The sequence below is a fragment of the Drosophila obscura genome, unplaced genomic scaffold (assembly GCF_018151105.1).
Source record: "Drosophila obscura isolate BZ-5 IFL unplaced genomic scaffold, ASM1815110v1 contig_31, whole genome shotgun sequence".
Classification (NCBI taxonomy): domain Eukaryota; kingdom Metazoa; phylum Arthropoda; class Insecta; order Diptera; family Drosophilidae; genus Drosophila; species Drosophila obscura.
In genome coordinates, this window is record NW_024542819.1 from 1,288,950 (window position 1) to 1,303,927 (window position 14,978).

The window sequence follows — 14,978 nt, forward strand, 5'->3', positions numbered from 1 at the left end:
GGTGGGGCGAAATTTTAAAATACACTTGTAGCAGTGTGATATCACATGAGTCTGGAAACCAAATTTGGTTTCTCTAGCTCTTATAGTCTCTCAGATCGAGGCGCTCATCAAGACGGACAGACGGACATGGCTATATCGACTCGGCTATTGATGCTGATCAAGAATATATATACTTTATGGGGTCGGAAACGTTTCCTTCTCTGCGTTGAACACATCCACTTTTACCACAAATCTAATATATCCCTTAACTCTTTTTTGAGTACGGGTATAAAAAGTGTTGACAGTTATTTGTGAGCTATGGTTCTTACTGAGGAAAATCGGCATGCAAAGCTTGCACAGTCACTAAACATGTAACATACACACAAATTGTGTGGGATATTGTTTACACAAAAACATCTTGCATGGCCTCCAGCTCTTTTTTTGTTTGCTCTGATAATTTTTTTGTGGTCTTGAACAATCTGACCAATTCATTATTCTCATGCAGAAGATTTTTCAATTCGTGTATAATTTCACGATTACCATTGGAGGCAGTTGATAGAACGATGAAGGATTAACGAGGTAAGTTAAAAAGTTAATGGTGGGGCTATGGAATTAAGAAATTTACTGCTGCCGATGCATGCCTGAAATCTTCGTCTTTGTGGCAGTTGGAGTTGACCACAAGCATGAGAGTATCGCTGCAGACGTTATAAATAAATAAATAAATAAGATTCTCCACAATTAAAAATTGGTTAAAAAATCTCAAATTTGGGAGAAAAATTTGTGTTTGAACGCCTGTTTCATTTCATTTTGTGTCATTCTGTAGAACGGAACATTTTATGATAGACTTTGCTTTTATACCATTTTGTGAATTGTTTTCTGAAAATATTGCAATTTGTATAAGTAACCGTATTCAGCTAAAAAAAAAATCCAAAACAATACTGTCCCTAAGGCGTGCCTACATTGCTTTTGAATTTGCTCAACAGATTCAAATTTCACGTCCCGTGTTTTAACATTGTTTTAACATTATTTCGATGAATTCCTAAACATAAAATTCATTTAGTAAGTAGCGAAGCGCGCCGGTCTGCTAGTTTTATATCATTTTTCTCGAATTGATTAAGTTGCTTCTGGAGTGGTCGCCACTCCTCTGTCACCTTCCTTGGATTTTGGACTACGTGACTTGTCCATCCTTTTTCTGATTATCCTCGTTATGTCCAACTCTGCCTCTTACGCAGAATTAGCTGGGAAGACAAAGCAAGGCCTTACCTTAATTAGCACCCAAGTAATGTGCCACTTCCCCTAGCTTGCTGCATTCACTGCTATTATCATATTTACAACTAAAGCTGCACCAACAGGGCACATTGTCGCCTTCTCAAAATTTCAGGCAGAAATATATGACTACCCATAAGGGCCACCAATCAAGCGACGCAATACTGGATAAGGTGCGCCTTAGGAAGACTGTGACGGCACTTCGGCCGGGGTACGCTCGCCGCGCCGGGGTTCACAGAGATACGCTCCGAGAGAGAGATGTGCTGCGGAGGATAATGCACTCCGAGAGAGAGATGCGGTGCGGAGGAAAATGAGCTCCGAGCGAGAGATGCGGTGCGGAGCAAAATGCGCTCCGAGAGAGAAATCCGTGGCAGAAGAAAATGCGCTCCGAGAGAGAGATACGTTGCGGAGGATAATGCGCTCCAAGTAGGAAGGGAATACGGAGGAAAATGCGCTCCGAGTAGGTCGGGAGGATTTATGTCATTGCTGGTGTGTATTGGAGAGGAATCGTACGCTCTACCACGGCAGTAATGCCAAAAAATAGGCGGCATTTCCTAAAGCCGGGTCCGTCCACGGTGCGATGCCAGCCACATCGAGGCCGATAGTGTAGATAGGTGTGCGGTCTTCTCCTAGCGTTAAAAAGGGTTATAGACGAGTGTGCAGTTCGTCAATTGCTTCCGTTAGTTTCGTCGTAAAGTGTCTTGTTTGGTTTTTGCTTTTGACGGTCCGCCACGAGAGATAAATGTGCGGAGGAAGATACGCTCCGAGAGAGAGATGTGTTGCGGAGGATAATGCGCTCCGAGAAGGAAGGGAATACGGAGGAAAATGCGCTCCGAGTAGGACGGGAGGATTAATTGGAGAGGAATCGTAGGCTCTACCACAACAGTAATGCCAAAAAATAGGGTGATCAGGAACATGATGCAATTATATAAGTTGGTCTCGTCGGCTGCCGAATCGTTCGGTTTTTAGCCCCTTAACGTTCAGTGCGTGTTCGCTTGTTGAAGAGAAAGGTTGTGTGCGAAAAATTTTTTCGGAAGCCTTAACCTTTGTGCACAACAAAAATAACGTATTGTAGTTTTTGCCGCAAGCACGTGCAAGGTGTGAAATTTATTGTAGAATTAAGAGCCTTAACAAAAGAATATCTATCAAAAAACAAAAATAAACGTTTAATTTCAAATTGAAAATGATTAAAAATTAAATTATAAAAAAACATCAACTCTTTTTATTATAGCAGGCAACTTTAAACCCCATGGTCCATCTGAGGGTTAATCAACACGCTCTATTGCTTTTTCACTCACACTTACTGCGCTGAGCCCTTTCACTCGCACTTATTGTAAGCATTGATAAGGGACTACTTTTGCCGACGAGACCACCTTATATAATTGCATCATGGAAGGCTGATCTTGACCCGAGGCGAGTTCAGATGGACTGCCCTAATTGCTCGGGCGCCGCTGCTTTTATTGCCAAAAATCAGCTGTTGTGCCATTTCTTTGTCCCTAACGCGTTTTGCTGATCAGCTGACTGTGTGCCCGTTTGTAGTTGTGTTAGGGTCACACTGGGTTGGAGCGCCAATTTGAATGCTGGCCGGTGTATATTTGTGGCGCTGGGCGTCAAAAGACTATTCTGCAAAAACAGCAATAAAGTCAGATCAGAAAATCTGTCGCCAGAAAAATCCACACTCACACAGTCACACAAATACAAATATTGGGAAAATTCGCTTTTATTTTAAAATGGTTTTAGATTATTTAGGATTATTTTGTAATATAGAAGCAAAATGTACAGTTTGTGAGAAATATTTTTTTAAATCATTAAATATAAATCTAATACAAACATTTTTAATATAAACGTATGCCACGGTATATTTTTAATGGAAGATGTTTGTCAATAAATTACATTTTACAATCTACCTTACTAGCTTTAAAGGATCACAGATCATTCTTCTCATGAATAAAGTAGGTCGAAGGGTCTACAACAAAGGCCGGCGCGTCGTATGCACTGTGCATAGGAAAAAAATTCGGGCAGCGCAGTCGGCACACGTAGAGCGTAAAGACTTTGTGTGGTTTCGTTATTCTGCCCTGCTGAATTAGCGGCAGAGAAACTTCTGCCCTGCTGACGTAGCGGCAGAGAAACATGCTACGGGCTATGCACAGAGAAGCATTCGTGTGCCCTATGCACAATTCCTCGGCTTTCGCAGCTACAGAGAAATAAGTAAGGTATTTGACTTCGTGTCTGTTGTCTTCGCACACAAATGCACCAAAAAAAATGTGTGAGTCTGTGTGCCGACCCCTGGTCTACAAAAATAAATGTAAGGACTTAAACTTCATTACGATAAATATAACGGCATAATTGTATACCTTTGATTAATATATGCTAAAGCTTTAATCGAACTAAAAACGTTCTTCCTGATTAGCAATTAACTTAATCTATATACCAAGCTTCTCTAAAAAAAAATTTTTTAAAGGTTGATAATATTGGAAGCGTAGGCAAATCATTTCAGGAGAATTGCGTATTTGCTCAAATAGATCTGACTCGGACTCCATTATAAATACAGCTGTGCCAGCCATCGCGAAAGCTACGAAAATAACCGATGGAATGAAGGCATGCAGTAAATGAAATTTACGAAATGTTTTCACACCATGAATTGCATTTTTATGGATGTCTGAAAAATTATCAACATTTTTAGTGGCTGTCATACCAGCTGATGAATTCGAGTTAGGATTAGGTAGTGAATAGCACAGTTTGGGCGCGTAGCAAGTGTATTGTTTTATATTTTCTTTATGTTTTCTGGCCTGATCATATCCACTACCGCTTTCAGTGGAAGAATGTTCGGTCAATTCTCTGTAAGGAAATCCAGTGAACGGTTTTGAAAAATAGTTTACACTCTCAATGTTGGACGAACGTAAACGAGCCTCCTCGCAAACGGGCTCTAAAATAGGCATTTGTATACATCCATTACTATCGATTAAGCAAGTGCTCTGATCCTGCGTATGAGCACCAAAAACATGATTGCGATTAATTGGTACAATTGAGGAGCCCAACGGTTCAGACATTGTTGAACGAGGTAAGCTACTGTAACCTGATAGAAAAATGTGACTTTTAGTTCCTTTTATTATAGTTCAATGTCGAATTAGTTTACGTATTTGTGATAATTCTCCCTGGGGACTAGAAGGAGTGGCTGGAACACTGCTCGCCTTTCGCTTACTCGAACTTGAACCAGTTATTTTTTGCTCACGCAATGCATTTATGTTTTCAGTAAGTATTTCCCGCTCAGTTCGGCCAGTGTATCGAAATTTTGTACCCCAAGAGAAAAAACCTCCACCAGAAACGACAGCTGCATTTTCACTATTGGGTAGTCTGAAATGATTAACCAATGAATGCATTAATCAGTCTAAAGTGTCCAAACTTACGTAAAAAACAGCATTTGTTCAATTGCACATCTCCACAAATAGCGACAAGCAGCACCCGTAGGACATTTAAATCCAACAGTGTGCTTTTTCTAAATCAAAACCAACTATAGTAGAAATAAAATAATTTACATTATTATACATACAGGTTCACGGCTTGCATCAGTATAACTTAAATGTGCTATAAACATTTTTCCTTCAAAGTTAATCTTATGCACTTCATTCCAACGGAAATGCTGTGAGCGTTTGCCTGCAATGAATGTGCTTATACCCGAATTATTAATACCAATATAAAGTTGAGATCCACGGTGGTCTTTAACAGGATGGGGTTCAATTCCATATGTTTCCAGTGTGCGAGCTATACCCAGAAAGTCATAAATAGCTAAGATACAATCCTGACCCGCCTCTCGCTTTTTGTGGAGTTCAACTATTTTCTTTTCGAGATTTTCCGTTTGACGCAGTGCCAATTCAAGTGACGAAACATAGTCGCCTATATGGATTTTCTCACTATAGTCTCCAAGTTCCTCTGTAATTTATAGATATAAAAATACAAATGTGTAAATTGGTATTTAAAAATATATACTAAATATATATAAATATACTAAAGTAAAGTAAAGTTAACGAAAAGAAGAGTATGCCACTAACCATACAGTATATAATGTGCCAGTTCATGCAACGAATGTGTCGCAGCCAACTTTTCTGTTCCAGCAGCCAGGGCCATTCGGCTTGGATGCTGGAGCGTTTTGGCAAAGGCTAGCCTAAAAGAGAATGGGAAAGAGAAGCGTCAAACGAAAATTGAACGAGAATTAGCTCCTCGTCTTTGGTATAACGGAGAACGGACATTTTCCCATGCATTATGTGAAAAGAGTACCACCGCATTAGGATTAGTGCGCGTGGTCTCTACCTGAGTCGTTATGGCTTTTGGGTTCCGCCTGAGTTCGAGTAACTACCTGATCAGCAGTTTTGGTAGCTGACCGATCTTCGTTTAAGTCGCAGATCGTTGCTGTGCAAAAGGAATGTGTAACATAAACATTAGTTGCCTATGGCGTTGCGTATATGTTCTTATATATGTATGTATTTGTATATATAACAGAATGTTACACATATACCTACATACATGCATGGGTTCACTACCCTGCAGTTCCAAAAGTCATTCATTCGGTGAATTACTCATGGCATGTCCTAAGCCACTGGTGACTCACTGGTGAAACTCCAGATGAAATTTGTATCCGCATGTCCGCTTTTGTCGATGGTGAAACTTAGACATACGTATAAGCCCACGATGAAATCACTAGAAAATTCAGTGAACATTTCATATGAAGTTTCACCATTGACAAAAGCGGACATGCAGAGTGAAATCACTCGAGACATGCCACTAGGGAAACCACTCGGGACACTTCCGGAAATGTCCGATATGAAATCACCTGTGAAACCTCCCATGAAATTAAAATAAATTTCTCGGATAATTTCATAGGAAAAAGCCATCCAAAAATTTTTTTCAAATAAAAGTAAATATATTTATTTTCGCACATTTTCTAGGTTTTTTGTTGATTTACATATTTTAAATTATCTGTAGTGCCTTCCTTAACCGACTCGATCGGGTTAATAAGAGCCAAAGCTCCTGAAATAAAATAGTCCAGCGAGGCATTTAAACATTTTTTTTGAAATCCCGATTGGGTTCTACTCCTGGACTACTGTTTCGTCCAGCACACTTTTGAGGCACCTAGACAATGGGTCCTTCTCCAACAACTTCCGAACTTTTTTTATCTGCAAATAAATAAGTCGAATTGCACATAAATTGTGGAAATGGGTTTTCTCAAGCAAAAAGAAACACGCGCAGCGACACACTCGGTTAACCACGCGGCTAGAATTTTTTAGAATCTAAACATAATTTTCTAGCGAAACCCATGTAACCATTTAATTTAACTACTAACGCACACTGTAATCACTGAATCCTCTTACCTGACTTTAGAAACACTGAAAAACTAATTTTAAAAGGAATAAACATCTAAATAGACGCACAACAAAAGATTGCCCCAATTAATCGCTTTTTCTCCCATCATCCCTTTGAAGAGTTAGGGTCGAATGCAGGTAGAGAAATTTAAAAATATGAGAGATAGGTAAATCTATGGATATCTGCTTCTCTTTCTTACGTGTCCGCTTCGATCTGCAGCAGTTGAAGCTGGACAGAATTTCATGCTGACGTCGACGTCGCTGCCTTTGTCGACGTCGAGCCCGAACAATTTTGCCGTGGCAGCCAGAACTGCAGGGTAATGTTCCAGGTTACGTAAATGTGTGTGTGCCACGTGTCCTCACGTACTGTGCGTGTATGGGCTATAAGTCTGGTCGCATTTTTTGTCGATTTTTTCTTCTGTGCTAACATACCCTTTAACTACGAACTTTTTGATTATTATGAAACTATAGGTCTGGTCGCATTTTTGTTGATTTCACTACTTGACAAAATTTCCGGACTAAAAAATTTTTGTAGTACTTTCTTATTTTTTTTATGGTGTCATTTTTTTAAAAAGAATTTTTAAAATCTGGTATTTCTTTTCATTGTTTTTTTCAGAGGTAGTGCTTCTATTTTTCACATGACTTAAGTATCTTATATCTGGTTGCATAGACCTTTGCAGTTCTGAAAAGCTAACAAATGCAGCTATAAATCCGACCCAGTCATTTTGTATCTGCAGCTTAACGCCTGAAAGATATTGAGCTTTCACATTCAAATTTCATTATTTTTTGCGGTATTTTTTGCTTTTAAAAATTCGGGAAAAGTCGAAAAAAAAAATTATTGGCCAACATTTTTGGTGTTAGATAGACGCATTAATTAGGCGTCGTTAAAGGTATTGTTCATTTAAATCTATGGATAAACGGTGGAGCTACAATTCGTTAACCAAACCTCAAAAGTGAAAAAATAGACAAAAAATACTTTTTGGAAGGTTGCGGGCCCAAGTGCCAATTGTAAACAAAGCAAACGAAAAGGGGTTGAATTTTTGGTAAAAGGTTCTATGCAACCAGATATAAGATACTTAAATTATTGAAAAATAGAAGCAAAAAACTACACCATAAAAAAAACCATAATTTTTAAACCCCGAAATCTATAAGAATCTATATTTTGGACCACAGCCTAATTCTATTGTTGACTAGTGTTTTTATACCCGTACTCAAAAAAGAGTTAAGGGGTATATTAGATTTGTGGTAAAAGTGGATGTGTATAACGCAGAGAAGGAAACGTTTCCGACCCCATAAAGTATATATATTCTTGGTCAGCATCAATAGCCATGTCCGTCTGTCCGTGCGTCCATCTGTCCGTATCGGTGAGCGCCTGGATCTCAGAGACTGTTCGGTCAAACTCTTAATGTCATAAAATGTTCAATTGTATGTTTGATATTAAATGAATAATCACTTAAATGACCCTCGCGCTGTAGAACCTTACGCTCATTGTTACTCTCTTTGTTACGCTTGCAAGGTTCCTATTTCAAGGAAAAAATTTGTAGATTGTATGGGAACTTCAGGTTTCGGGCTGGCCTTTGAAATGCAGTAGGCAAGGGGAGAAAAAATGACGACGCGGTAGTTTTGTGGTTGTTTGTTTATTCTTTACTGTCTTTATTCGCTTAATTGTTTACGTTCTGAGACTTGCTGGTCAGTGATTGATTATGTGGTGCGCTGGTGGACGGCGTAGTGTGGTGTTTTGCGTTTGTGACTGCCTAGTGCAGTGTCTTGGGTGTGGGCTGATGGTCTGCCTAGTACAGCCTCTTGGGTTCGGGCTGATGGACTGCCTGCTCTTTCGGCCGATCTTGGCCCTTTTATGCAGCCGGCGATCGCACCTGAGACCCGGAAATAATTGCTTATTGCTAACTTGTGCTTATTTTGTGACAATAATTGTGGGTCAGTGTAGTTTTGAATAGACTGCATCTCGGAAGGTGCGGGCTGCTGTTGGGAATTGGGTTTTTGCTACCTCCGCAGCGCGGAAGGTGATATCTGAATTTGGGTCGATGTTTCGAGGCCGAGTGGTTGCGAAATATCGCCAAGAGGTGGGTTACCGAGAATTTCGTGCTGGTTTTTTCGCTGATTGCGAAATAATGCAGAATGGGTAGGGTTGAAGGGTAGTAATTGCGTGCGTTGCTTAAGACTATTTAATTTTCCGGAGTGCTGACGCACCGCTATTTGTGGAGAACCGTGGTTCGTTGGCTCTGTGTATATTGTTGCCGACCAGCGTGGATGCGCTGACATTCCGCCGTTTGTGAGGAGCCATGGCTAGAACCATGGTTCGTTACACGCTCTTGCATTAAATTTGTAATTGAATTCACCACATTAGAAGCCCACTTATGCTCAGTGCTCATGCACTTAGAAACCGAATAAATAGTTATTGGCTAGTACTCAACTGAACCCCCTCGACTTTCGGATTATTCTTGGATTACAGCAAATTTCTTTGCATCGAGTATAATTACCTCACGGGAGATTGACACACACCCATCCTTGAACAACTATATTGTGGAAAACGCTCCTCGATCAAAAATTTTGGCGCCCAACGTGGGGCACGTGTGTTAATTCTGTGAACAATTAAATTACTCGCATTTATGTATATTCCATCAAAAAATTTCGTCGGTACATAATTTGCAAGTGCAACAACTACACTTTCGTTTCGTCTCGCAGTTGCCATCGAAATTGCTGAAAATCATATCAGAAGCTAACTGATCGATCGAGGTTTCATTAACCTCTCGCTGTGCTCTCGCCATTCTCGCTTAATTCTATCATTCGCTTATCACCCACATCGCATTTAACGGCGCTTGCGCTCTCGTTTCGTTTGCATTGCTGCTACCTGCTGTGGTCCATCGGTCAACGCAGTTATCTATCTCTTCGAATTTCTCTACTTCACTTTCGCTTTCGTTGCCGTCGTTGGAATTTTTGCTCACTCTCTGGACTGGAATTGCGCTCAACCCTTTTTTTTTGTCGCCGTCGCTCGCTTCTAAATTTGTTCTCTTGCTGCTGCTGATCTGGTGCCTGCTTGCTGCTGTTGCGTGCATTGCATTTGGAATCTCTAGTTCTGTGTGCGTGTAATTTACACTACACAACCAAATGACGACGCTCGAAGATTTGAAACGTTAACGGAGCAATATAAAGCGCAATATTTTCCGTATCAAATAGGAGGATGCGGTCATCGTTGCCGAGGTTGTCGCTGACTACGTTTGACGGCACTTATGCGAATTATAAGAATTTCATAAATTCGTTCGATCAACTTATTGTGCGTGAGTCTGGACTATCTAACATAGAAAGGTTTAATAATTTGCTGACCTGCCTAAAGGGGCCGGCGTTAGACACAGTTCAGGGATTCCAGGTTACCAGCGAAAACTATCCGAAGGCTCTAGAAAAACTCAAAGAACGTTATGATAATTCTACTCTTATTTTTCTAGAAGGAATCGAGTCATTGTTTGCACTACAGCCTCTGGAAAGGTCTAACAGTCAGCAGCTTCGCAGTTTAGTGGATAAAGCCTCCGCTATCTTCAGCTCTTTGGAATCCATCGGCAAACCTGAGAACATTGCTCAGGCTATGCTCATATATATCGTTATGGAGAAGTGTGACCAGCCAACTCGGATTAAGTGGAAAGAATCGCTGGACTACAAGACTCTGCCGACCTGGCTAAAATGCACACATCTATTGGAACGCCACTGTCAGTTTCTCCATTCATCTGGAACCTCGGCTGGTACTTCGTCGCAACGAAAGGCTGAAACCAATAAGTATAATGTCATTAAAGTCACCATACAAACTCATCGTTTGTCATTACTAATTCGTCTTGTACCCTTTGTTCTATTTCTGGTCATAAAATTACGAACTGTTCGCAGTTCAAGACTATGAACAGCAATCAACGGTTCGATAATGTGAAACGCCTCGGTCTCTGCATCAATTGTCTTGTCTTGTGCTTAGAGTAGCACAATGCTCATCGACTCATCGTTGCCGTACCTGTAATCGGACTCATCATTCAACAATCGTCAGCAGGACAAACCTCAAATACAGCACAAGAAACACAATCATCGCTACCCTCCTGGCCAACTACTGCTTGTCAGTCTCATCAAGCAGCGTCTCATTCACACATGGAAGTAGCAGCAGAGGATCAGATACTGTTAGCGACAGCGACCAATACCAGTCAAGGATGTCTCAGGTGAATACAAACTTGGTAGAGCATTGCTTGATTCGTGTTCTCAGGTTAACTTCGCTCAAAAACTTCGCCTTCGTCGTGAAAAACACCACATCGGAATCCGCAGTATCGTAGAGTCCCTTACTAACCTTAAGGCTCGTACGACGACTTCTATTAAGTCGCGCACATCTGGCTATCAGCTAACTCTCCAGTTCGGAATAACCTCTCACATTGCCTACCAAACAGATAGTGAGATCGACATATCAAATTGGAACCTACCTGCCAATACTCCACTAGCAGATGAATCGTTCCTTAGGTCTAAGCGCATTGATTTGTTATTGGGAACCGAAGCCTTCTATGGAGCTCTTGCTGTTGGCCAGATTCGCATTGGTACCAATCTTCCCACGTTGCAGAAGACTCTGTTCGGTTGGGTTGCTGCTGGGAGGTACCAACGCTTACAGAATATACAGCCATCGTTGTGCTTGGTGACTGTAGAAAGGTCGATCGACAAAAACTTACAGCAGTTATGGAAGGTTGACTCAATCGGCGATTCAAGAGCTATAATTCTCCCAACTCATCGTCGCTGTGAGGAACACTATAGGGATACAACACAGAAGGATGCCAGTGGCCGAATTGTCGTGCGCTTGCCATTCCAAGAACACCCCAACTTTCTTGGATATTCATTCGATACAGCTCGTAATCGATTTTTTGACATTGAGAGACGTCTTGCTCGTATCTATCGTTTATGCAGGAATATGAAAGTCTTGGTCACATGTCCATAGTACCGAAGCCAAACTTGGAGGAACCACATTATTATATTCCTCACCACCATTCCTCACCAAGTGCCAAGCAGCACCACGACGAAGCTCATAGTCGTATTTGACGCTTCTTGCCGTACAACATCGCAGAAGTCACTTAACGATCTTCTTTTAGTCGGTCCGACCATTCAGGATGAGTTGTACCTGAAATTGTTACGATTCCGCATGCATAGGTTCGGCATCACTGCTGACGTCACTAAGATGTATAGACAGGTGCTTGTGGAGGAGAAGGATAGAAAATTCCAGTATATTTGGTGGCGAACGTCTCCAAATGCTGATCTTCAAACCTATCAACTCAATACCGTAACAAATGGGACCGCGTCCGCCCCATACCTCGCAACTCGTAGTTTGCATCACTTGGCGGATGATTGTAAGGATAAGTGGCCCTTAGGAGCTGCGGCTGTTAAAAAGGCGTTTTATGTTGATGATCTTCTGGGAGGGGCTGATGAAATAGAAATTCTTCTCACACACAAAACAGAAATCAAACAGCTACCCTCGCTTATGGGCAGTTTCCCTTATGCAAATGGCATTCCAATCATCCAGGCGTGATGGAAGATGACTCTATTAAAGAAATAAACACTTCACAGAATGAGAGTAGTAGCACACTCGGCATAACGTGGAATCAACAAATTGATGTATTTAGCTTTACCTTCACTCCCAAGGAAATCTTGCCACCACCACAAAACGAACAATAATTTCCACTGCATCATCGTTATTCGATCCAATCGGTCTGCTGCCGCCTCTAGTCATCGTCGCTAAGATTATTCTTCAGGAGTTGTGGCTGTTAAAACTGGATTGGGACGAGTCTATTCCGCAGACTCTAAGCAATGCATGGAGCAACTGTTTGGAGTCATTGAATTCACTCTCGTCACTATCGGTAACGCGGTTTTGTTTGCATTCCGACGCCAGGACTATTCAACTGCATGGATCTTGCGACGCCTCGATTCGGGCATACGGCTGCTGTATTTATGTGCGCACTGAGAATTCGCTAGGACAGGTTGCAGTGAAATTGTTCACGGCTAAGTCGAGATTAGCACCAGTGAAGAAACAGTCTCTTCCGAAGCTTGAACTGTGCGGCGCACATTTGCTGTCTCAGCTTTTCTACAAAATCAAGGATATATTCTCTGAACACAACATCACGTCATATTTTTGGAGCGACTCCAGCTCGTATTACATTGGCTGCAACAACACTCAATCACTTTATCGACCTTTGTTGGGAATAGGGTTTCTGACATTCAGGAGATGACGTCTGGTGGGAAGTGGCGCTACGTACCAACATATCAAAATCCAGCTGATCTTCTGTCGCGCGGCTGCAACGTTAGCGAGCTTATCAGATCGACATGGTTTTCTGGTCCCTTATTTCTGCTGGAAGATTGGTTGAAATGGCCCACCAGCAGTACAGGTACAGGAGAAAAATTATATCCTCGAGATAGTCGATGTCAGCTCGTACAGTCATAGTCTTCGTCTCATTGCCTAGATGGTAAAGTTCATAAGGAGATGTCGGAAGCAATCGACGCTTACCACATCCTCACCGACACCAGATGAGCTTCGTTTTGCTTCGCACTGCCTTATTTGGAAAATTCAACAAACTCATTTCACAGAAGATATTCGTTTACTTCAGAAGCAAAAACCATTGAAGAGTAGCTTGAAGTTTCTTACTCCCTTTTTAGAACTCGTAAATGGATTCGAGCTCGTCAAGGTTGGTGGACGATTGGAACATTCAGACCTACCAGACGGTCAAAAACATCCGTTGCTGCTGCCTAGCCAGTTTGGAATTGTTTGGAAATATATTCGTCACTTGCATATTCGCAACTATCACGCTGGACCTAAGGCCTTAGTCATTACCACCGTCTCGACTCTCTCCTGCCCGACCGTTTGAACGCTGTGGAGTGGATTTTTGTGGACCCATTAATACCTATCTACGGATTCGAGGAAAGGGGCCTACAAAATCGTACTTGGCCGCGTTCGTTTGCCTTCTCACTAAGGCCGTTCACATTGAAGTAGTTTCGAACTGATCAACGAACTTATCTTGAATGCATTAAAGCGGACGGGAGGTCATCGCAAGTTTCCGGCAGACATTTTCTGCGATAAAGCCACTAATTTTTTTGGGACTTGAAATCATCTGCTTGAACTCAAAAGGTTTATATTCAAAAAGGATGAAATTTATAAATTTTGCGCCACAGATTTTATTAATTTCCACTTTATTCCTCCCAGGGCACCTCACTTCGGAGGCCTTTGGGAAGCGGCCGTCAAGAGTGCGAAGGTACTCTTGAATCGAACATTGGCAAACACAAGGTTTACGTTTGAAGAACTGAGCACCGTCGTAGTGGAGATAGAAGCCATCCTTAACTCGCGCCCGATATCACCACTCTCGTCAGACCCGAACGACTTCAACGCTCTTACGGCTGGTCACCTCTTGGTTGGTGAATCATTGCGTTCGTTGCCTGAGAGATCCCTCGGAAACGTCAAGTTGTCGAATTTGGACCGCTACGACATGATCACCGCCGTCAAGCAACGGTTTTGGCAGCAATGGTCGATGGATTACGTCAACGAATTGCGATCTCGCACGAAATGGACAGCACCCTCAACGAATCTCACTGAGGGCACAATGGTCATCATTCATGAGGACAACCTGCCCCCACTACGCTGGAAACTAGGCCGAGTGCAGTCTACAGTGCTCGGAAGGGATGGTCGATCAAACTCTTAAGGCCATAATATAATATAATAATAACTTAAATGACCCTCGCCTTGTAGTACCTTACGCTCATTTTTACTCTCTTTGTTACGCTCTTGCACTAAATTTGTAATTGAATTCACCACACAGAAGCCCGCTTATGCTCAGTGCTCATGCACTTAGAAACCAAATAAATAGTCATTGGCTAGCACTCAACTGAACCCCCTCGACTTTTCGGATTATTATTGGATTCCAGCAAATTTCTTCGCATCGAGTTTAATTAGCTCACTTGGAGATTGACACACCCCCATCCTTGAACAACTATATTGAGGAAAACGCTCCTCGATCAAACATTTTGGCGCCCAACGTGGGGCTCGTGTGTTAATTCTGTGAACAATTAAATTACTCGCATTTTATGTATATTCCATCAAACAGCTTCGTCGGTACATAATTTGCAAGTGCAACAACTACACTTTCGTTTCGTCTCGCAGTCGCCATCGAAATTTCTGAAAATCATATCAGAAGCGAACTGATCGATCGCGGGTTCATCAACCTCTCACTGTGCTTCGCTTCGCTTATCACCCACATCGCATTTAACGGCGCTTGCGCTCTCGTTTCGTTTGCATTGCTGCTACCTGCTGTGGTCCATCGGGCAACGCAGTTATCTATCTCTTCGAATTTCTCTGCTTCTCTTTCGCTT

The 14,978-nt window shown here is 41.8% G+C and overlaps 1 protein-coding gene across 5 annotated transcripts in view; it reads right to left on the reverse strand.

The window, feature by feature from the left end:
• Positions 1–3,531: 3,531 nt before the first annotated feature.
• Positions 3,532–14,978, reverse strand: part of LOC111082004 (FERM domain-containing protein 3) — a 98,004-nt gene continuing 86,557 nt past the window's right edge. For 2 of the 5 annotated variants that reach the window (XM_041594658.1, XM_041594657.1), the window contains exons 5-8: positions 4,796–5,175; positions 4,653–4,741; positions 4,382–4,599; positions 3,532–4,321 (exon numbers count right to left, since the gene is read on the reverse strand). In XM_041594658.1, coding sequence (XP_041450592.1) covers positions 3,669–4,321; positions 4,382–4,599; positions 4,653–4,741; positions 4,796–5,175 — 1,340 coding nt within the window. In that variant the 3' untranslated portion in view covers positions 3,532–3,668. Of the gene's footprint in view, positions 4,322–4,381; positions 4,600–4,652; positions 4,742–4,795; positions 5,176–6,158; positions 6,417–14,978 lie in introns of those variants that run through there. The other 3 variants (XM_041594659.1, XM_041594662.1, XM_041594661.1) reach the window with 3 other exon arrangements.